Source organism: Talpa occidentalis, unplaced genomic scaffold (genome assembly GCF_014898055.3).
Source record: "Talpa occidentalis isolate TD23 unplaced genomic scaffold, MPIMG_talOcc4v2.1 talOcc4.14, whole genome shotgun sequence".
Lineage (NCBI taxonomy): Eukaryota > Metazoa > Chordata > Mammalia > Eulipotyphla > Talpidae > Talpa > Talpa occidentalis.
In genome coordinates, this window is record NW_023601433.1 from 77049642 (window position 1) to 77070983 (window position 21342).

At 51.2% G+C, this 21342-nt stretch overlaps 1 protein-coding gene across 1 annotated transcript; it reads left to right on the forward strand.

The window, feature by feature from the left end:
* Positions 1-859: 859 nt before the first annotated feature.
* GLTP (glycolipid transfer protein) lies at positions 860-20996 on the forward strand. The gene is made up of 5 exons (XM_037510976.2): positions 860-1072; positions 14286-14344; positions 15815-15948; positions 17986-18136; positions 19908-20996. The coding sequence occupies exons 1-5, from the start codon at positions 970-972 to the stop codon at positions 20088-20090; spliced, it is 630 nt and encodes a 209-aa protein (XP_037366873.1). The 5' UTR covers positions 860-969; the 3' UTR covers positions 20091-20996.
* Positions 20997-21342: the final 346 nt, after the last annotated feature.

Below are 21342 nucleotides of genomic sequence, written 5' to 3' on the forward strand. Positions count from 1 at the left end.
ATTAGGTTTCAGGGCACAAGCATCTGGGTGGGTTGTGGTTGAGGTAAACAGTGCTCCAGGTTGTGGTCAGCCTGTATGGGCGTGGAGGTGGGCTAAGGTTAGGTTTGGAGAAACAAGTCCCCAGTCAGGTGATGACTGAGCTGGATTGTAAACTGGGCCCATCAGGTAACATCAGTTGCGGTTGGCCTGGACCCCAGATTTCGGGACACAGGGTTCCCAGTTAGAAACAGCTGAGTTAATTTGTCACCTGAGCAGTGTCCAACAGGTGTAAGAATAAGGAGTAAGATAACTGAAGGCAAAGAATTAATAATCGTCCCCGGTTGCAGCTAGAGAGAACGGGCACCCAGGCAGTGTCCAACAGGTGACTTGGGGCTCTTAAGAGGCCAAGCTTTGTTTGGGGGAAAACAGGTGTCCCGCAAGGCGCCAGGTGGGTTGGGTTTGTCATGTGGGCGGGTGGGTGAGTCGTGCGATGTGGTCTGGGCAACTCCACGCCCTCATCAATCGAAAAGCTGGCCCGAGCCGGCCCGGCCAGGTTAGGGGGCCAAGCCGGGGGCGGCAGGAAGCACACCTGGGCGACTCACCTGGGAGCGGCTCCGAGGGGCGGGCCGGGACCCACGCGTCCGCGCGCTTCCTCGTCGGGCTGACTGACCCCGCCTCCCGGCCAATGGCGGCGCGCAGGTCGGAGGCGGTGGGCGCGGATTGGACGCGCGGGCGCGGCGGCGGGCGCGGATTGGACGCGGGTGGCGGGAGGCGGGGCGGCTCGGAGGGCCGCTTAGGCTCGCGGCCTGAGGGCGGCGCTGAGCGCTCGGCTACGCGGGCGCGGCGCGGGCGGAAGTGGCGACGCTGGCGTCTCCCGGGGCTGCGGCGGCGGGCGGGGGTGAGGGCCCCAGCGCTGACGGCGGCGGCCCGCGGGGCGGCGTGGATCCCCACGGCCCTGGCTGGGGCATCACCGCCGGCCTCGACCCCGAAATGGCGCTGCTGGCCGAGCACCTGCTGAAGCCGCTGCCCGCGGACAAGCAGATCGAGACCGGGCCCTTCCTCGAGGCGGTGGCCCACCTGCCGCCCTTCTTCGGTGAGCCGGGCGAAGGGGGAGTTGGTTCGCAGAAGCTCCCGAGTCCCTCTTACCCCGCTTCACCCCAAACCATTTCCCTCCTGCGCACCCCAAATCCTGTTTTCCCGGCACCCAAGATTCCCGACCCTGCAAGCACCCCAAATTTCCCCTACCCCGCATCACCCTAAATCCAGTCGCTCCCGAGCATGTCACGTCTTCCACCTCTTCCCACACACCCCAACACGCCCTCTCCCCGAACACCCCACATTCCAGCATTTTCTTTAAAGCTGCCTCTCATCTCCGCTCCCTGTGCGCCTCCAGTCATCCGTCTCCCCCCAAATCTCCCTGCTCTTCCAGCCTTAATTCTGCAGTTTTCTGTGTCCCCCCAAGCCTGCCACCTCTTCTCCCCCAAAGTCTTTCGTCCCGCACCCTGTCATTCCCCTTTCAGAACATCCTTCCCCTTGACATGAATCCGCCCATTTCGTAAACCTCGTCTGTTGCTTCAGTTCTCCCGGCCTCCCTCTGTCGAACACTGTGAGCGCTTCTTCCCTTAGAATTCCCCCGTCCTAGACTAAAGGACGCCCCTCCCAACCACACACAGACTCCAGGGCGGGATGCCTGGCAGGGTGAGGAGGGTTTTGAACATGGAGTGGTGAAATGCAAGGCCCCTTTCTGGGAAGAATCACCTAAAGTCTCCCCACCCGTTAGTACAGGGGTCAGGAGAGGGGGAGCGGTGTTGTTTGCAGGGTGATTTCAGGCAGATGGTGCTCAGTGCTCGTCATGACTCCCTCGCTAGATGTCATGTCCAGGAAGGTCCTGGGAGCCCTGGGGGAGGTGGTCCCTCAGCCAGGTTCACGCTCTCCTTCCTTCCTGCCCTCAGCCCAGCCCAAGCCCTGAATGAAAAATGGGAAATGGAAGACACTACTGGCCGTCCCTGCCCTTTGCCTCTCAGGTCCTGGTAAAGGGTGCAACCTGAGCCTCCATTTTTCCTTTGCTGTGTGGGCTTATCCAGTGTCCCGCCGCCCTGCTGGTTCTCTCAGTGGCCTTACAGGAAGACAACAGTCCCATCTGGGGGCAGAGTCCAGCTAAAACTAACTGGCAGAACCTGAGCACTCTCACACCAGGGCGGTCCCTCACTACCCCGGCCAGTGATCGGGGCGTGTCATGGCAGCAGTTCATGCAGGGCTGTGAGCAGTGGTGGCATCACATGGAGTCATAGCTCAGGTCTCCTTCTCCACCTCTTGAGCCTCTGGGTCCCCATTTGTGAAATGGAGATGCCGAGCTCCTAGGTATCAGTGAGGGGGTGAGTGTCAGTGAGGTGCCGAGCAGTTCTTAGCTTTTGGGGGAGTGGTTGTTACTAAATTCCAGTTTTGGCTCCTCATACCAGGTGATTAATTGGTGTTTGAGTGTGTGCGATTGCTTGGTTTGCAGGAGTCTCAGACCTGGATGACCCACATGAGAGCAGGGTCTTGGTCTTTTACGCCCACTTCTGCATTGCCAGTGTCTGAAAGGTACCTGGATACTTGTTGAATGTACAAAATATTCTTATTTTCAGTATCACAGTTTGGTACTGAGATGCTGAATCTCCAGGCAGGGCCTTGGAAACTCATGGGCTTTGTTCGGCATTGAGAAGACAGTTTTTGTGACAGTTTTTCTCTCCTTTTGGTTCTGTGAGCTTTGGCAGAGCAGAGCCAGCTTGCCCCAGGAAAGAGTCAAAATCTGTTTAAGCTGGTGGTTCTCATCTGTGGGTAGTTTTGCAGCTGACATCTGGCAGTGTCTGGAGACATTTTGGGTTGTGACACTGGGAGGGGGGTAGTTTGGGGAGTGCTCCTGGCATCTGGTGGGTGAAGGCCAGGGAGGCTGCCAAACGCCCTCCAATGCACAGAATGGCTCCCACCATGAAGAATTGATCCTGCCCTAAATGTTAGTGGTGCCTAGGTGGAGAAACTGCATGTTTAGCTCTGTGGCCTTTTCCTCGTCTTCAGCAAAGTTGCCCATCACTCTTGAATTGGGCGCCACCTTCATTTGCTATGATTCTCTGTCTGGCTTTAGGGGAAAAGGGATGGTGACAGCTGGAACCAGCAGTGATCTGGAGCCAGGGCTAAAGAGCTTCTCCTCCCTTTCCCTGATTTCAAAGGACCCTTGTCCTTTGCTGTGAGCCTTGTGAGCTAGGGATGGGGATGGGGGGTGGGTGTCACATCTGTTGACAGAAGCGCTATTTATACAGGCGCCTCAGTGGGTTGACCTACAGAGGTTAATTCTTAGCACTCTAGAAAAAAAAAAAGTGATCATCTATTTTGAGGCTTTATGCTTTTCTGGGGAGAGAGTTTCTCCTGAGAGTTTAAGTTTTAGAGGGTGCTGGAGCCAGTGGCTTTTCTCTGGGACTCAGGAGAGGTGCTGTCAGCTCTCATACCAGGGCTTTGTCTAGATCTCTGGTCACCCAGATCATCTGGGTGGTGTGTTTCTCTCAAAAGAAGTGGTTGAGGGCCTCCCTGGTGGTACAAGGGGTTAAGTCTCAGCACTATGAAGCTATCCCCAGCCAGGGAGGTGACCCACATGGTGCAGCAGATCTCTCCTGTCAGCCCCCCTGTTCCCCTCAGCAGTGTATTTCAGTACATAGCCTGTTCTGCTCCCCACTCTGTCTCTGGTGAATCCTCTCATTCTCCCCTCCCCCCATGCCTCTGGCTGATACCATAGTTCTTGTATGCATAAATAAATAAAATGAATCTTTAAAAAAAAAAAAGAAGAAGCGGGTCGAGGATAAGATGCAAGAAATCCGAAAGGCATTGCAGTGCCAGCTCTCACCAGATCAGGGTCTCTCCACTCAGGTTCTGTTGGCGTCTGAAACTGGAGCAGTTCTTTGTGGTGGGGGCTGCCCTGTGCATTATATGACATCAGCCCTGGCCTCTCTCTATCGGATGCCTCTCTCTATCTCTCTCTCCTCTCTCCAAATTCTGACAACCAGAAATTTCTGCACAGAGACAGAATCACACCTTGTTGAGAACCACTGCTCTCAATGATCAATAGACCAAAGGTGCCAGGAGATCTGTTTCTCGAAGGAAAACTGAGCCAAAAAACAAAACAAAACAAAAAACAAAAACAAAAAAACCCAGAAATGGGACCTTTCTGGTGGCCTAGGGGTAAAGTCTCAATGCTATCAGCTGGACTGCCTGAGTTTGATCCCCGGCCAGGGAGTTGACCCACATGGCATAGCAGACTCTCACCAGCTTCTCCCCTCAGCAGTGCATTTCAGTAGATCTGCCTATTCTGCTCCCCACTCTGTCTCTGGTGAATCCTCTCACCCCCTGCACCTCTGGCCTGTACCCCAGTTCTTCTATCATAGATCAATAAATCTTTAAAAAAAGATTGCTAAAACTGTCCCTGTCATTTATTGAGTGTTTACTCTATGTGCTAATTGTACTTTTTTTTTTTTAAGAGATTTATTTATTTATGTATATAATAGCTGGGGTGCAGGTCAGAGGTACGAGGGGTGAGAGGATTCACCAGAGATAGAGTAGGGAGCACAACAGGCAGATCTTCTGAAATACACTGCAGAGGGGAGCAGCAGGTGAAACAGGAGAGGTCTGCTGGGCCATATGGGTCACCTTCCTGGCCAGGAATTGAACTCGTGCTGCAGTGGCTGCGGATAGCTTCATAGTGCTGAGACTCAATCCTTTGCGCCACCAGGGATACCCCTATGTGCTTAGTATTCTGTGTAGATTCGTTCACTTATTTCTTTCATGAACTTTTGAGACAGAGAGACTGCAGACATATTTCAGAGTTTTTCCTTCCAGACTCATTATAGCTACCCTTAGGGAAAAGGTAGGAGCTGCTTTTTCTACTCAATTAGGTAGCCTGATCAGCTGCCCGTACCAGAGCTGCTTAGAATTCCATTGACCGTAATTTATTTAACCAACCTCTGAATGTTGGATGTTCACATGGCTTCTCTTTTTTTGCTCTAGTAAACATCACCACAGTGAACATCCCTGTATGCATTTCTTTGCATACTGCCTTGGTCCGTTCTAATTTTTAGAGGTGAAATTGCCAAGTCGAAGGGTGTGAAGACCTGGAACCTATTAGAGCGACCACAGCTCTTAAACCTTTGTCGGGTGTGGTTTGTGACAGTAGTGGTTGGACTTGATGAATGCTGATTCCTTGGGCCACTCAAGTATGGCCCATCTCCCTCAGCTTCAGCCTGAATCCCTCGAGTTGTACAGGTCGTACACTGCCCAGCCCTCCGTCATTTTTCTTTCTCCACTTTGACCCAGTAATAGGATCTCTCTTCTGACTGATCATCTTGCAACTGACTTGTGTGAGGCCTGCGCTCACATTCTAGGTCAACTAGACAGCTGTTCTAGAGCATTAGCAATTGGGGTAGAGGCAGGAGGTAAGGGCAGGGAGTGACTTAGATGTCATGTAGTCATTCACTCCCTGCCTAAAAGCATCAGTGGTTCCCTATTACCCCTCAGTCTGGGCTGCAGCCTTTCTGAGTGACTAGTAGCCACAGGGGTTCCGTGCCTTTGCTTGCCTCTGGAACTTAACCTTTTCCATCTCTGCCTGGCGGACTACTCCTCTCCAGCCCACCACCTTCCTTTTGCCTGGCTGGGTCCCACTTCAGGATTCATCTTAGTGGTTACCCCTACAAAGCCTTTCCTGACACCCTCAGATTCACAAAGAACGTTTCATATTCTATAGTTACTTCCAGGGCCTAGCACTTGGTGAGTGATATTTGCTGAATCTCAAATGGTTCTGTTCTCACTTTTTTCCTGGTTTCTTCTAAAAGTGTTTTTACTTTTCTCTTTCCAAAATAAAATACATGGACAAATTTAAATATATAACTCATATCCTGCAGCCATGGCAGACTTTTAGTAACCGATCATGATACTGTTTTCCCCCTTGAGACCTGACACGGCCTCAGTGTCTTTTTTTTTTTTTTTTAAGATTTATTTATTTATGCATACAAGAGTTGGGGTACAGGCCAGAGATGTGGGGGGTGAGAGGATTCACCAGAGACAGAGTGAGGAATAGAACAGGTGGATCAACTGAAATACACTGCTGAGGGGCGCAGCTGGGTGAGTCAGGAGAGGTCTGCTGCGCCATTTCGGTCAGCTCCCTGGCTAGGGATCGAACTCGTGCTGCAGTGACTGCCATAGCTTCATAGCGCTAAGACTTAACCCCTTGTGCCACCAGGGAGACCCACACAGTGGGTTTTTTTTTTTAAGTTTATACAAATAAGTGTTTATTTTTGGTTTTATATAGAATAGCACAAGAATGAGAAACAAGATACTGTATTTACTGTCTTACTAGCAGGTTAGTTATCATTTTGGTTGAGTGTCTGCTGAGAGCTGGTGGTGCATTCATGAGTAGTACGTGAGGATTCATAAGCCTTTAGGAGCACCTGCTATGTGCCTGATGCCATACTTTGTGTCACTCTCCCGACCTCCTTTGTCTGCATAGCCCATGAAGTATTTGAGGCTCAGAGAAAACTCTCTGGTCCCTGGACCTGTTGTCCACTGAAGTCTATGACCTGAACATCATAGATGTATGGAAGGAAACACGGGCTGGGGCATCAAGCTAAGCCAGCCTGAGCTTGAGTCCTGGTTCTGTGGTGCTAAAGCTGTGTGTCCACATGCTGTTTCTTCCTTTCTCTGAGCCTGCACCCCCAGCTGTAAAATGGGAAGCTGGAGCTCCCAGGAGGACTGAGCGAGCTGATCTCCAAAGTGATTCTGCTGCTCACTGCTAGACGCACTCTGCCAGAATCATAGGTGGGACAGACTTAGGCCCCTCTTGCTGTGCAGCCCCTGGAAACAAGCCTCTTTCACAAAGAAGCTACCACTGGTTTTGGTGACCACGCTGAACTGCCTGACTGCTGAAGCCTGAGCATTTCTCCAGTGCTTTCATTTATAACATCCAAAGGCCAGTGCAGAGACTGGGCCAATGACCCCCACCTGTTCCATGGCCACCCCCCCACCCCACCCCCCACACACAAGTGATTAGGGTCTCTTGTTCTTCTATGTTCAGAAAAAGTCTGGCCTGAATCAGGCCTGGGCTGAGGTCTGGCCTACACTCCGGGAGGGAATAACCTGGAGAGGCTGGAGGGGAAAACCCAGGCATCCACCCTGTCACTGCTAGCTCTTCTAGCCCCTTCGCCCCTCTCTTCCTCATCGGCGTGGTGTCTGCTGCACTGGGCTGCTTGGTGAAGCAGCGCCCCACTATGAATACCGTAGGGCAGAAGTCGGGCCTCCCAGGGGCCAGCACTGTGCCTGGCAGAGCGTAGGTGCCCAGTCAATGTCAAACTGGAAAGGAATGGGAAGAATGCGTGACAAAGGACTTGACAATGTAATGCATGACCCACCATAACTGGCTCAGCCTTTGCTTTGAGAGGCTCCCATGCGCCCAGCATTGAACGATATCTCATGTTTAATCTTGATGACCTTATGGGTTGGGAAGCATTGGCACCAGTTGACAGGGAGGAAACTGAAATTCAGCGAAGGGAAGGGACCAGACCAGGTCACGTAGTTGGAAAGTGGCCCACAGGGCTGGAGGGGGGCTGGCCCTGCAGAAAGGGAGGCCGGCAGGCTCAAGGATGCTGGAAGTCTTCTTCCAGGACTGAAGTGGCCTTTTCCTGTTGTTTGTGGGGGACGGGAATGGTGGGGAAGTTTCATCCGGCCTGACAATGCGCATTTATTTCTATGCACTTGTGAGAATGCAATTGCTGGGTTCTGGTCTTAGGTTTCATTGTTTCAGTTTAAAAGTGGCTTGGGTGGATGTCAGCTCCCTTTGTTACGTTCTTACCGTGTTACTTGTAGCAGGGCCTTGTGTTATTGTTATAGTGTTAACAGTTCATGAGCTTTTAAAAATCCTCCCCTGGGCCAGCCCTCTCCAGGGCCCTGTAATAAGCTCTGCTGCCCTCCCTGGAGGTGAAGCGGTCACTTCACACTTCCCCATACTCAGGAATGATTCCTTTTCATCACTGCTGTTCCTTCAAGTTCCTGGCTTCATTCTCTTCTGGATCTCCCTTTTAGTGGTCTGGAATACGTATGAAATCTTTGTTTTATGACGAGGATTCCTGCTGATTTTACCCATATCACACAATCGGTTATCACTTTCTCTCCCTACCTCTCTCTCCTTCCTCCCTTCTTTCTCTTGGTATCAAAAATGTCTTAATCATTGCAATCTCTTCTCTAAAGGTTGGGAAAGAGGAAGATGGTAGAATTGTAGCAATAGCAAAAATACCTTCTCTTTTTATCAAGCTTGTGTTAGGTACCAGCAGCTGTGCTAAACCTATTATACAACCTCATTTAAGCCTCACACAACCTTATGAGGTGGTGTCTTCTATTAGCCTCAGTTTTACAGATGAGGAAACTGCAGCTCAGAGAAGTTAACTCATTTACCCCCAAGCCACACAGCAAGTAAGAGAAATCACTTTCCCAAACTTGTTACCAATTCAACACTGATTTTTGCCAAATAGGGCAATGCAGACAATGAGTTGGCATGTCTTGGGGGTGATTTAAAACATTCTTTCCTGTTTTGATAGTAGAATTTAGAGTAGGAACTAGTTTAAGGAAGGTGGGCATTCTCAAGGCCCTTATTTCTTAAAATAAGCCTTGTGGAAAACTCTTCCCTCTGCGTCCTCCCCCCTCCTCCCTACTCCCCCCTCCTCTCTCTCTCTCTCTCTCTCTCTCTCTCTCTCTCTCACACACACACACAGAGAGAGATTAATAAATGATTCATCTCCATCAGGCGTAATTTGAGTGCCTCCCATTATGATCCTTGTAACCTGGGACATGTAAACTTAATCTGCCCTCATGTTTAAATAACTGATCCTTATTATCCAGCTGTTGGCAGAGAGTGGGGGGTGCAGGGGGGTGGGGAGACTGCCTTGGAAACGGAACCTCCCCACACCACACTCTGAGCATCGTAACACTGACATCCTGTTCTTCCTTTTGAAAGAAGCGTGTATGGGCTGGCTAGGTGCTCCCATCCTGAATCACATGGGCTGTAAGGGAAGCTGCACTTCTTAAACATGGAGTGTTCTTTGTCCTGGATGAAAATTATTTTGAGATGAAACAAAAGGGTGTGCTGGGTCGGGCGGTTCCGTCACCTAGTTTCCCAACGTTAGGAACCTCACCTAGAGCAAGAGATGGCTTTCTGAAGAGGCGCTGAGGGGCAGTTTGGATGGAAATTTCCAAATATGTTCTGTGGTCTTGCCAGGAATATGAACAACTGGTACTTTCCAACCATGTGGAGGCCAGAAAAAGAGGAAATGAGTCTGATTCTGTGTGGTATTTGGTGACAAGCTGGCTGTTGGGTAATTCTGCTCTTGCCTCCAAACTCTGACAGAGACCCTGCCCCAAGTGTAGCCAGATGGTCACAGAGGTCAGGCACACAGTGGTGCTTGGTCCCTGGCTCCTCTTATTTTACAGGTGATGCTGACCCAGTTGGTTGTTTTCCAGGTATCTAGCAGAGTGAAAGCACTGACTGCAGAGAAAGCAGGAGAATGTGACTGTCACCTGTCAAGAGGGTTTTTTTTTTTTTTTTTTAAAAAAAAACAACATGAAGCTGCCCTAAAAGTTTGAAAATGCACCATAGAAAGCCATTCAGTTAAGAGCTGGAGTCCCTGTGATGTTACTGAACCATGCCTTTATCATAATGCTTATTTTCTAAAATGACCCTCTGTAGAAATCTAGGAGTAGCTTGCTGTACAAAAGCAGGGACATTTGTGTTACATTTTGATGGGTTCCATCCAGAATGGTTGAGCTAGAGAAGGTTGGTGCATTCTTAAAACTTGACAGATGGAAAATATTTCACTGTTTTAATTGCATTGTCTTTTTATTATTGAGATTATGTCCTTTTATTTCTTTGAATTGTCCCATTTTTCTAGAGAGTTTTTTTCTTACTGATCTGCAAGAGCACTGTACCTATTAGGGATAAGTCTTTTGTCCATGATATTTGTTACCCAAATCAATCCCCCTCACCATTAATTCACTCCTGCCCCATTTAGGAAGTTTTTGGTTTTAGTAATCAGATTGCTGATCTCTTCCTTATGCCTTCTGGGTTGAGCGGCATGCAGAGATAACCTTCTACTTTACACTGAGGGGCATTTACCATGTGTCCTTACCTGGTGCTTAGAACCAGCACATTGGGTCAGGCTTGACTGTATTTAGACTCTGCCAATTAGGGTCTGTTCTATGAAATAAAATGGTAAGCTTGTGTCTGATTTTTCTTTTTCTTTTTTGTTTGTTTTTGAAACAACTTCCATTCTCCTTGGAGGTCTGATGATGGACTGGAAAACCATCCATGCTCACTCCTGGCAATTGGGTTCTGGATGGCATTTTAAAGAACTTGTTTGCTGACACTGAAAAAACAAGTTTGGGGTAAATGCAAAACTGGTAAAACAGGAAAGGTGAATTGGGGGCATGGTGGCATTCTGTAGGAAAGGTGAGGCTGGATTAGCTGCTAGAAGCACAGTCACTCTACCTGGAGCAGCTCTGGCTGGAGTTGAAATGATTAGAAAGGCCACCATGTGCTTGAGGGTTAAAATCTTCTTCTGGCTTTCCTGTCAGAGTCCTCTCCTTTTTGTTGACTTCACACCAAAGGTGAAGGCATCCTGGGCCTCCCCGGTGGCTCAGTGGTTGAGCGTTGGGTTGCGAAGCTGCCCGCAGCCTCTGCGGCGCCGGTTCGATCCCCGGCTGGAGGGTCCCACATGGCGCGCAGAACTCTCCTGCCGCCCGCTGCTCCCCTCAGCAGTGTACTTCGGTCCTTCTGCCTGCTCTGCTCCCCCCTCTGGCCCTGGTGAATTCTCTCACCCTCCCGCGCTTCTGACTGTACCCAGTGCTTGTATAAACAAAACAAACAAACAAATAAATAAATAAAACATGCCTCTATTAAAAAAAAAAACAAAGGTGAAGGCATCCTAAAACCAGCCTTTGCTCTGTACTTGTGTCTGAGTGCTGGACTCTCGCTGTGTGACCCTGGGCAAGTCACTTGGCTTTTCTGGACCTGTTGCCTCCTCTCTCTTCTTCTGTTCTGCCCCCAGCTCCAGAAATACACTCTAGGCCCCACTTTCCTACCCTGCTGTTGAGCAAGCTCTGTGCCCCTGTGGTGGCCCTAGCCCGCGATAAGTGCCACCCGGCCTGACTCCTGCCAACCATGGTGGCTTCCGCCTCACATCACACTGTCAGGAGATCTCCAAACAGAGCCTCTCCCCCAGCCACCAGGGCAGGGCCACTGGAACTCCCTAGAGCATCTCCAGAGCCCAGGTCACATTTCCCCACATCTCTACTTTGCGTGTTTAGAGAGAAGCTAATCAACCTTCCCCAGTTGACGACGGTCTGTTGACAGTCTGTTGCTAAGCCCTGGTGCATCACACCTCTCCCGGGAGGCCTTGACTTGAAAATCGGCCCCATCAGCAAGGAAATCTGGCCAGCCCTGCACCTCCCTCCACCCATGACAACGCTCCCTGTCACAAGGACCCATCAGCGGACGCCCAGGGTGGTGTTCTCATTTTACAGACAGGGAAACCGAGGCCCAGCCCTCCCCATGTTCTCTGCCCTCATGGCTGGAGGGTGCCCAGAGCATGGGAGTGGTCAGACTGCGCTATGAGAAAGTGGATGGAGGTGCTGTCTAGCAGGGAAATATGCCCAGGGTTTCTGCCCGAGGAGGGAGGAAAGCAGATGTGGCAGGGGGCACGGGCCAAATGTGGCTCCCACTCAGCAGAGGTTCTGGGGACCTTGGAGCCTGGGGCGAGTCAGGATGGGAAGTGGTGAATGATCAAAATCCATTTAGTGAGTGTCCAGAGTGCAGGGCCCTCTGCCAAATTTAAAAGGTATGTATTTTTATTTAATTAATATAGATTTTGGGCCTCAGTGGTGGTGCAGCTGTTAAAGTCTCAGCACTATCAAGCTATCACCAGCCACTGCAGCGTGAGTTCTATCCCTGGCCAGGGACTAACCCATACTTGGCACAGCAGACCTCTCCTGTCTGCCCGCTGCTCCCCTCAGCAGTTTATTTCAGTAGATCTGCCTGTTCTGCTCCCCACTCTGTCTCTGGTGAATCCTCTCCCCCACCCCGCCACACACACACCTCTGGCCTATACTCTAGATCTTGTATGTATAAATAAATAAAATAAATTTTAAAAATAATAAAATAGATTTTTAAAGAGACTATGAAAGAATTAGGATTCTCATCAATTTTAGCAAATGCTGGCTGCTAGTACAACAATGCATTCTTTTTAATTTCTATAACCATCCTGTGAAACAAGTGTTGTTACTTCCACGTATGGCAGGTGAAGAAATGGAGGCATGCAGAGGGGAGACGTGCTCACCTGGGGAGTGAACTGGGTCAGGATGCAAACCCCATCTGCTGGGATCCCTAACCCACTTTCTTTCCTTGGGTTACTGGGCATAGCATTTAAAAATTCGAATGCTATTTCCCCATGTACCTCTTTTAACAGCTGCAATTAGAACGTTCCAGATGGCCAGGCAGGTGTGCTGGGTCACCTTGGGTGGAATTCAGCCTACAGATATCCCTCCCCTGGCCCTCTACTTCTGAGTGGTCAGGTGGTGCACACACCAAGGCCCCTGCCTAGCCCTTGGGTGAGGGGAAGCTGGCACTGACGTTCCTCCCGTGGGTTTGGTATCCAGTTCTGACCTGCCTCGGGGTCCTGGTCTCTTTGGGGCTGTATCGGGCGTGATGGGAATCTAGACTCAGCACTGAGGACAGTGAGGAGGTGTCAGGAAGCCCAGTTGTCTGTCCTCAGGCTCTGAGGGGGCCTTCCACTTTGAGCTATTCTGGCCGCTCCCTCACGCTTGCTCTGTCCTGCCATTGGCAAGGCGCTCCCTATGACAGCTTGCCAACGGGGTCACAGAGGAAGGCATGGACGGTGGCAGGCCACACGCTGCTCATGTTTCCCCAGGCCACACGCTGCTCATGGCGCCCCAGAGTTCCAGGCACTGCCAACTTCAGGTCCACGTTCCATCAACTCGAGTTGTCACCTATTTTAAGGTGCCCCTTTTGTTTTATGAACCACCGAGAAAGGAAAAACACCTCCAGATAAGAGCATTCTGATTCCAGAGACAAACAAAAGGTATATCTTAGAAATGTCAAGTCAGATTGGGGCACCTCTGTGATCAAACCTGCTGCCTTTGGCTAGAGGGGAAACCCCGAGGAACAGGGCTGAAGGGGTGCCCCAGCTCACAGAGCCAGCGCATGCAGAGTAGAGTGTTGAGACCAAGCTCCTTGTGCTCTGCCCCCCAGATCCCATCTTAAAGCTGACTTTTAGTCCCTTGTTAAGTGACTGTGACCCCTTGTGGGTGTCCCCTGGGCATTTAGGCTGAGTCTCAGAACCATGGGACCTCTGGGTCTTAAACTCATTTCTTTCTCATGAGCTGAGAGAATGCACGCGAAGGCATCTTTAGAAATCCCATCCCTCTCCTCCCAACTCAGTTGTCCTCCTGACCAGCCGGTCAGTTAGTGGTGATCCGCCTTGTTGGCCCAGCTGGGTCTCAGGGCCTTCGCTAGATGGTATAGGACATTGTGCCTCCCTCATGGAGACACCACGACACAAGGCTTTAAATAAATTCAAAATTTAAGATTTATTTTATTGCAAGGGACCTGTGACCATGTGTGTTGGACAGCATGGGTGCAGAACATTCCTGTCATCACGGAAAGTTCTACCAGACAGCATGTTTGAGGGGGAAGAGGTGCTATGGGTAAAAGGATTTGCCCTATAGATATTCCGGGCACACTCAAGGCTCTGACAAGGCCTGCAGTAGGACACTGGTTTCACCTTGAGCTCAACACTGCATATTTACTTTCCCATGAGCCTTTTAATACTTATAAACAAGGGTCTCCCTGGTGGTGCAAGGGGTTAAGCAATGCACTATGAAGCAATCTGCAGCTTCTGCAGCATGAGTTTGATCCCCAGCCGGCCAGGGAGCAACCCACATGGCACAGCAGACCTCTCCTGCCTCGCCCACTGCTCCCCTCAGCAGTGTGTTTCAGTCAGTCTGCCTGTTCTTTTCCTCACTCTGTCTCTGGTGAATCCTCTCACCTCCTGCATCCCTGGCCTGTACCCCAGCTCTTGTATGCATAAATAAATAAATTTAAAAAAATAATAACAATTATAAACAGCTCAACCTTTCCCTAACCACACTGAGTGACGTCCCTCCTGACCACAGATCTCCATGCCTCGTGTTGGGAGCCTAAATCTCTCTTCTTGTTTTGTCTCCAGATTGCCTCGGGTCCCCAGTGTTCACACCCATCAAGGCAGACATAAGTGGCAACATCACGGTAAGTGCTGGGCCCTGCAGCCACATGAGAAACTGAAGCCCACCTGGTTACCAGCACCCAGCTCCCCCTTTGTAACCTCTCCAGGCAAGGGAACAGGAAAGAAACCTGGGGAAGAGGCTTGGGCTTGACTGACACAGTGCTCAGGTTCTTGGGCCTGCTTTGTAGCCTTGCCATCTAGTCACAGCCTGATGGCGACTGCAGTCTGCTGGGTTGACCCTGAGAAGGAACATATTGGAGTATTTTTATCCATCAAATGAGAAGTAGACTCCAAAGTCCACATGTGGTGGCTGGCCCTTCTCCCCCAGTGCTGGGACTTTTGAATCCGTCCCCTTTCCACAGACCCTCTGCCCTTGAAGACGCCTTAGGGCCTGTCACAGGTGCCTGCATTATCTCATTTCTTCATCCCACCAGCCCTGTGAAGCTGGTTCTGTTGTTATCCCCATTTTGAGAAAGTGGAGTGTAGGGTAAGTAAAGTATCAGGCTTTTCTGCCCTCCTGCCATTAGGATGGATGATGGATCCCTGCGGTCCTGAATGCATGCCTGATGGCGGGCACCTGGGGTAAGGTGTGGGCATATGTAGGTGGGTACACCTGGGCTAAGACTGGGCTTATAAGGGCAGTGTCATGGGGACACCAGCAGAGCAGAAAGAGCGAAAGGAAGAGCAGGGCAGGAGAGCAAAAGAGAACAAGAATAGCACCAGCAGAGAAAGAGACCATGAGAGAACGCTGGAGAGCCCAGAAAGAGTGAAGACTTGCTGGCCTGCCAGCCTCCCTGCCCCTGGCATCCCTGCTGCCGTGTACCTTGTAAATCTGAATAAAAGTCTGCAAAAGCCTCCGAGGGCTCCAGGACTCCTCCTTCACCCATCTGCTCGGATCATAGAAAACCTGCTCTGTGCCCATCCTGGCATTACATGGAGGCTGACCAGGAGGCCGAGGCTCAGAGAGGTTGAAGGGCTCACCTGCGGTCACACAGCAAGGAAGTGGCAGAAGTGGATTCAGACCTATCCTGCTTGGCTCCAACTCTAAAGCCTTTGTTCCTGAGTATCTTTGAACCCTATGAGCCTGTCGCTACTTATGTGCAGATACTTGGTGTCTGAGGTACATCAGTGGTGGCTGGAGAACGCAGACTGAGACACGTGCTGGAATCCCTGCCACCCCACCTGAACCAGCTGTGTGACCTTGAGCACGTGTTTTCCCTCGAGTCTCAGTCTTCATCTGCAAATTGAGGTGTGATGATCAAATAAGACAGTGCCCACAAAGCACTTGCAGGTCCCGGCTCACAGGCGCCCTCTCTAGCGAGCATCAAGGCGGTCACGGTAACTGCAAATGCTGCTGCTGCTGCAGCTCCTCCTGGTGGTGCTGGGAAGGAGAAGGTGCCCGTGAGGTGCTCCTCCACCCAGCACACTGGCTGGCTGTTTATGGGGGTGAAAAGGAAAAGGGAAAATAGAAACCCCCGTGTGCTCCATTTCAGAAAATCAAGGCCGTCTATGACACCAACCCAACCAAGTTCCGGACCCTGCAGAACATCCTGGAGGTGGAGAAGGAGATGCACGGAGCAGAGTGGCCCAAAGTGGGAGCCACACTGGCCCTGATGTGGCTGAAAAGGTGATGGGAGGGGCAGGGTGGCATGTGCGCGCGACTGTTGGACCCCGCCCGCAGCTCTGACTGGGACGGAAGGTCACTTCCATGACACTTCTGATGTGATGCTTGTTAATGCCTGAGGAAGGGCATCCCCAGGGCCGAGGTCTGCCTGGTGGTGCTTTCTGGTTCCAGTCCCGTCAGAGGTGCAGCGTTCGAGCGCGTGCACTGGGCATTGTGTGCGCTCTCTACACCCCTGCGCGAATTTCATGTGCTGTGAGTTCGGTGTGGTGATTATCCCTGTCTCTCAGAGGAGGTCACAGGGGCTTCTAGAGGCCAAGTTTTGTGCCAGGGGCAGAGCCATCACTGAGTGGCCGAGTACGGTTGTGCAGGCTGTGCACCGCATGGAGGTGTCACGGCACACACAAGGTAGATTTGTAATTATGACAGCTGATTTTTTTTTTTAAGATTTTATTTATTTTTGCGCAGAAAAACTGGGGTGTAGGCCAGAGGTGCAGATGGTGAGGGGATTCACCAGAGACGGAGTGGGGAGAAGAACAAGTGGATCTACTGAAATACAGTGCTGAGGGGAGCAGTTCGTGAGACAGGAGAGGTCTGCTGCTCCCTGGCCAGGGGTCACACTGAGGCTGCCACAGTGATAACACTGAGACTTAACCGTAGGCCACCAGGGAGGCCTATGATGACTTCTTGACAGAAATCCAGCATCTTAAGGCGACGGTATTACCTAGTAGTGCAGATGTGTCCTGTGGGCAGCGGTAGAGATGGGGAGCAGCGGGGCCCTGGAGGGGGACAGCAAGAGAGCAGGCAGGCACATAATCTGGATGTTGGGCTAAATTCCTGATATGGGATTTGAACCTGGATGTTGACATTGCACATCATATTGTCCTCGTAGCAGGCATGTGAAGCCACATACAGTTGTTCTCATCTCATAGATGAGGCCACCGAGGCTTGGAGAGCTCTAGCACTCGCCTACCACATGCTGCTCCTCCCACCTACAGCATTCTCTTTTCTTTTTTTTAAAGATTTATTTATTTATGCATACAAGAGCTGGGGTACAGGCCAGAGATGCGGGGATGAGTGGATTCACCAGAGACAGAGTGGGGAGCAGAACAGGCAGACTGACTGAAATACACTGCTGAGGGGAGCAGCGGGCGAGACAGGAGAGGTCTGCTGCGCCATGTGGGTTGCTCCCTGGCCAACCAGGGATCGAACTCATGTTGCAGTGGCTGCGGATAGCTTCATTGGTTGCATTTTAACCCCTTGAGCCACCAGGGAGGCCCAGGATTCTCTTTTATCAGTAGTTGTACGCTGTCCTCACTGGGGGCAGTGAGTGAGAGTAAAAGAAGGAGCCCACCTGGAGGGTGAGACAGGTGAGCCTTTCAAGGACCTCAGTGTTTTCTTCTCTGAAATGGGCTGATCACGCCAAGCTTGATCGTGCCGAGGCGAGCAGAGACGAGGTCATGTGCATTAAAGTGCTGGCAGTGATCTAATTTTTGATTTGTTCACCTTGCCATACCCCACACCCTTCTGGCTCTTGAAGCATCACTCTAGCCCTGGACATAGGGCTCCAGTAGCCACCAGAGGCTGCAGATGGGGGTTCAGGGCAGTGGTGGAGGTGGGGCATCCTGGCATAGGGCCGGACTCATCAGTGGTCCAGTGTGCCTGGCCTTGAGGGCCGGCACTGTGGCTTCAGTCCTTTGACGCTCTTGCCTGCCTGCCACATGCCAGCCCACAAGAAGGGGCAAGGTAGGCCCAGATCCTGGCCACATAGACTTTCCTGCCTGGCAGGCACATGGGCAGGAGCCAGCAGCAGGCCGAGTGTAGAGAGGTGCTTGGAATAAGGTGGGGTGAGCAGTGGTAACAGGGCCCGTCAGCCAAGTGTGAAGAAAACGGGGGAATAACACGTACTCAGTGCATACAAGTCCCCGGCTCATGGTCGATGCATAGCTCAGCATCCATCAGGGTCCGCCATGCTCAGGGGGTGCTGGCTAGTAGGAGGCAGTGGCGTGTAGAGCCCTAAAGCCATCTCCTCTCTGGTCGCAGAGGCCTCCGTTTCATCCAGGTCTTCCTCCAGAGCATCTGCGATGGGGAGCGGGATGAGAACCACCCCAACCTCATCCGCGTCAATGCCACCAAGGCCTATGAGATGGCCCTGAAGAAGTACCATGGCTGGATTGTGCAGAAGATCTTCCAGGTGAGCCGCCCCACAGGCCCAGAAGGACTACCAGCTTGTGGGGTTCGTCCTTGCTCTGTCCCTTCTTAGCTGTGGCTCCTGGGAACCCATGTCTGCCCACTGGGCTCAGGAAGGGCCCGCCTCAAACTGATGTGCTGAGGGACCCCTTTGGGGCCATAGACACTCCCTGGTATTTTTGTGCAGGTGCTATGAGGCCTGAGGGAGGGTATAAGAGAAACCCCTGTGGAGACTCAGGACCTCAGGTTGGTGTGGGGATGGCTGATTCGCCCCCTCAGATTCAGACTGAACCTTTACCCTGGGCAGGGAGGGAATCTACTGGCCAGGAGGCATCTACTGAAAGGACACTTGCGCACAGGGGCCTGGGGCCTTGTGTTGGGGTGACATTGGCCAGGGCTCCTGGAAACAGGACTTTTTACCTGAGGCCCCCACAGCTGCCAGGCTGAGAGGCCTACTCAGGAGACGTCAAGAAGGCCTCGGGGTGTCCTGCATGCTGTCACTAGCCATCATGTCTCTCACTGCCCCCTCATCTCACCCCCGTGCCATGGCTACCTTGTCTCCATTGCCTGCCACCCACTCCCATGGCACCAGGATCCAGAAACTGCTCTCACAGTGCAGATTGTGGTCAGGTGGGGTTGAGAGCCAGTCTGTGTCCAAGCAGGAAGAGAGGCTGGTCACCAAGTGGGAAACATGGCCACCTCTGGGCCATCCATCCTGGCAGAGCTGGAGACAGCCTGGGGATGTGGGACGCCACAAAGGCCCTGCCCCTCCCTGGAGCATGTTGCTCTCAGTGATGAGGACAAGTCCAGTGTGCCTGGTCCAGGGCAGGCTTCCGAGATCGTCCTCTGCACAAATGCACAGGCCCTTGTCATAGACGAGGAAAACTGACACTCAGAGAGGTTAAGTGTCTCGCTCAAGGTCACGCAGTAAGAAGCGGGGGTCTTAGATTCTAGCTCCAAGGGCTTCAGTGTCCTTATCTTTCAGAAGGTGTCTAACTGTCCCTGCCTCAAAGGGTGACTGTGAAGGTTAAATACGTTAAACTGTCTAAGTGCCTGGCTCGTGATTTACTCAGTAAATCAAAGCTGCTGTTTTGATTCATAATGATATTATTTGTGATTTCCTCACACTATCAAACTCGTGCCAAAGTGTTTTATCCAGTTGTATCTTTCCTCCTGGCTCTGAAATTCTGCAAATTTCTGATTCTGTCAGGGCTTCCCTGACACTTAATGGGAAGTGTCGCCCCCTGAAGGATAAAAGAGGCCACTGCACAGATTAGCAGTCACCTCCCCTTTTCACAAAATGGATTTCCCCAGGATGACCTTGGCCTTTTCCAGAGCTGGGAACCCTGAGGGAAGAGGGTCATCCAGGCTGAGCACCTACTGTGTGCCTGGTGCTGTGCTGAACACTCTGTAAGCTCCTCAACCCTTACAAAGGCAACCCCAATTGGTGGGTGCCATTATGATTCCCATTTTACAGATGAGGAAACTGAGGCTCAGAGAGGCTAAGTAACTTGCTCAAGGCGCACAGCTAGTCGGCGGCACAAGCTGGAATTTGAACCCAGGTCTGTCTGTCCCCAAAGCTGGTGTCCGTCCCCGCTGTCCCTCACGGGGGTAAAAGGGAAACCACAACTCCCTTATCCTTCCCCTTCCCATACCACGAACAGCACAGACCCCTGCCCAGCACGCACCTCCCGGAAGGCCTGCCCAGAACCCCTCCGTCGCTGGCCTGGCGGCCCCGCTAACCCTGTGCCGCCTTCCCCTCTCCCCGTCTCAAGGCAGCGCTGTATGCGGCTCCCTATAAGTCCGACTTCCTGAAGGCGCTCTCCAAGGGCCAGAACGTGACGGAGGAGGAGTGCCTGGAGAAAACCCGCCTCTTCCTGGTCAACTTCACGGCCACCATCGACGTCATCTATGAGATGTACACCAAGATGAATGCCGAGCTCAACTACAAGGTGTAGAAGGGCCACAGCACGCACAGAAGCAGGCAGACCCGAATCACTGTGAATCCAGCAGGCGGCCGGCCCCGGCCCCCAGAGTGGCCCGTTCTGGGCTGGGCTGGTTTTTCAAAGTCATTTTGGGGTCTATTCTAACAGAGCAATAAATAACCATCCGAATCTCCTTCGAATTTCACAACAGCACAGACTGACTCTAAACCTTCATTTCAGTGTGGTAAAATCAATTACTGTTTCTAATAAATCAAGTCCTAGGGTTTTTCCCCCTTCCCAGGGCAATGGTGTCCTGTGCCTCACTTTAAAAATATGCACGTGTCCTGACGAGGAGCTGCCTGAATGGAGTTTTGGGTATTTTAAGGACCATGATGAGTGTGATTAGAAATGATACAGGACTGCTGTTACGGAATTTTTTTTTTTTTTAAAGCAAGCTGGTGTGTGTTCTGTGGTTGCACAGCCCAACCTCACAGCACTGTCATTACACAGTCTGCTCTTTCTTACTGTCTTTTGCCAGACGGTTTTTTAAAATAGCTGAAACCAACCAGCAAGCCTTTGATGGGAAGGGGGGGTGATTTTAAAACCATCAGGCACAAATAATTGACCATAGATGGCTGTATTTGCATTTTTCCGCATAATTATCTTCTTCAGGGACAGCTTTTCCAACCTAAGATACTACCTACCACATGTATTCTCTCGAGGGGGAGAGGATGAACCCCTCCAGCTGCTGACACCCAAGAAAATGCCTCACTGCCTTAACTGTCCTTCCTGGCGCTAAACAGAGCTGTATTTTTTAAAGTGTTGGGGTGAACAAAGCAACCCCCAAAGGAATTGATGTGTGTTAAAAACCCAATGAGGAACAATTGGTAATTTTTATGCAGAAAATAAATAATCCGTAATAAATAAATCTATTTTGGAATCACATCTCTGTGTTTTGGTACTTGATTTTTGTTTTCCTGGTTCAGAGCTTACAACTTAGGGACCTGTTTTTTGGGCTTCCTGGTTTAAAAAAAAACAGAACTGGTTGCTAAATTCATAAAATTTCACTTTGATTTCTGATTTCTAGCTGCTTTTGAAAGATCAAACTTCCTGGCAGGCGCTAAGAGATGATTAACCCCTAGAGTGGACAGAATGAGTGGGCAGGTGTATATTACACTTTATCTCTGTCTCCACCAGCCCTTATCACCTCCTTAACCCTGGGACCAGTGGTTATTTGCACTTTATCATAGACTGATGATTTTTCTGATACAGAACTAAATCTAGT

Coding starts and splice junctions, on each gene's coding strand:
- GLTP (XM_037510976.2), top strand. CDS start 970: ATGGCGCTGCTGGCCGAGCACCTGCTGAAGCCGCTGCCCGCGGACAAG. Junction 15,949..17,985: donor GCCCTGATGTGGCTGAAAAG/GTGATGGGAGGG, acceptor CTCTGGTCGCAG/AGGCCTCCGTTTCATCCAGG. Junction 18,137..19,907: donor TTGTGCAGAAGATCTTCCAG/GTGAGCCGCCCC, acceptor CCCCGTCTCAAG/GCAGCGCTGTATGCGGCTCC.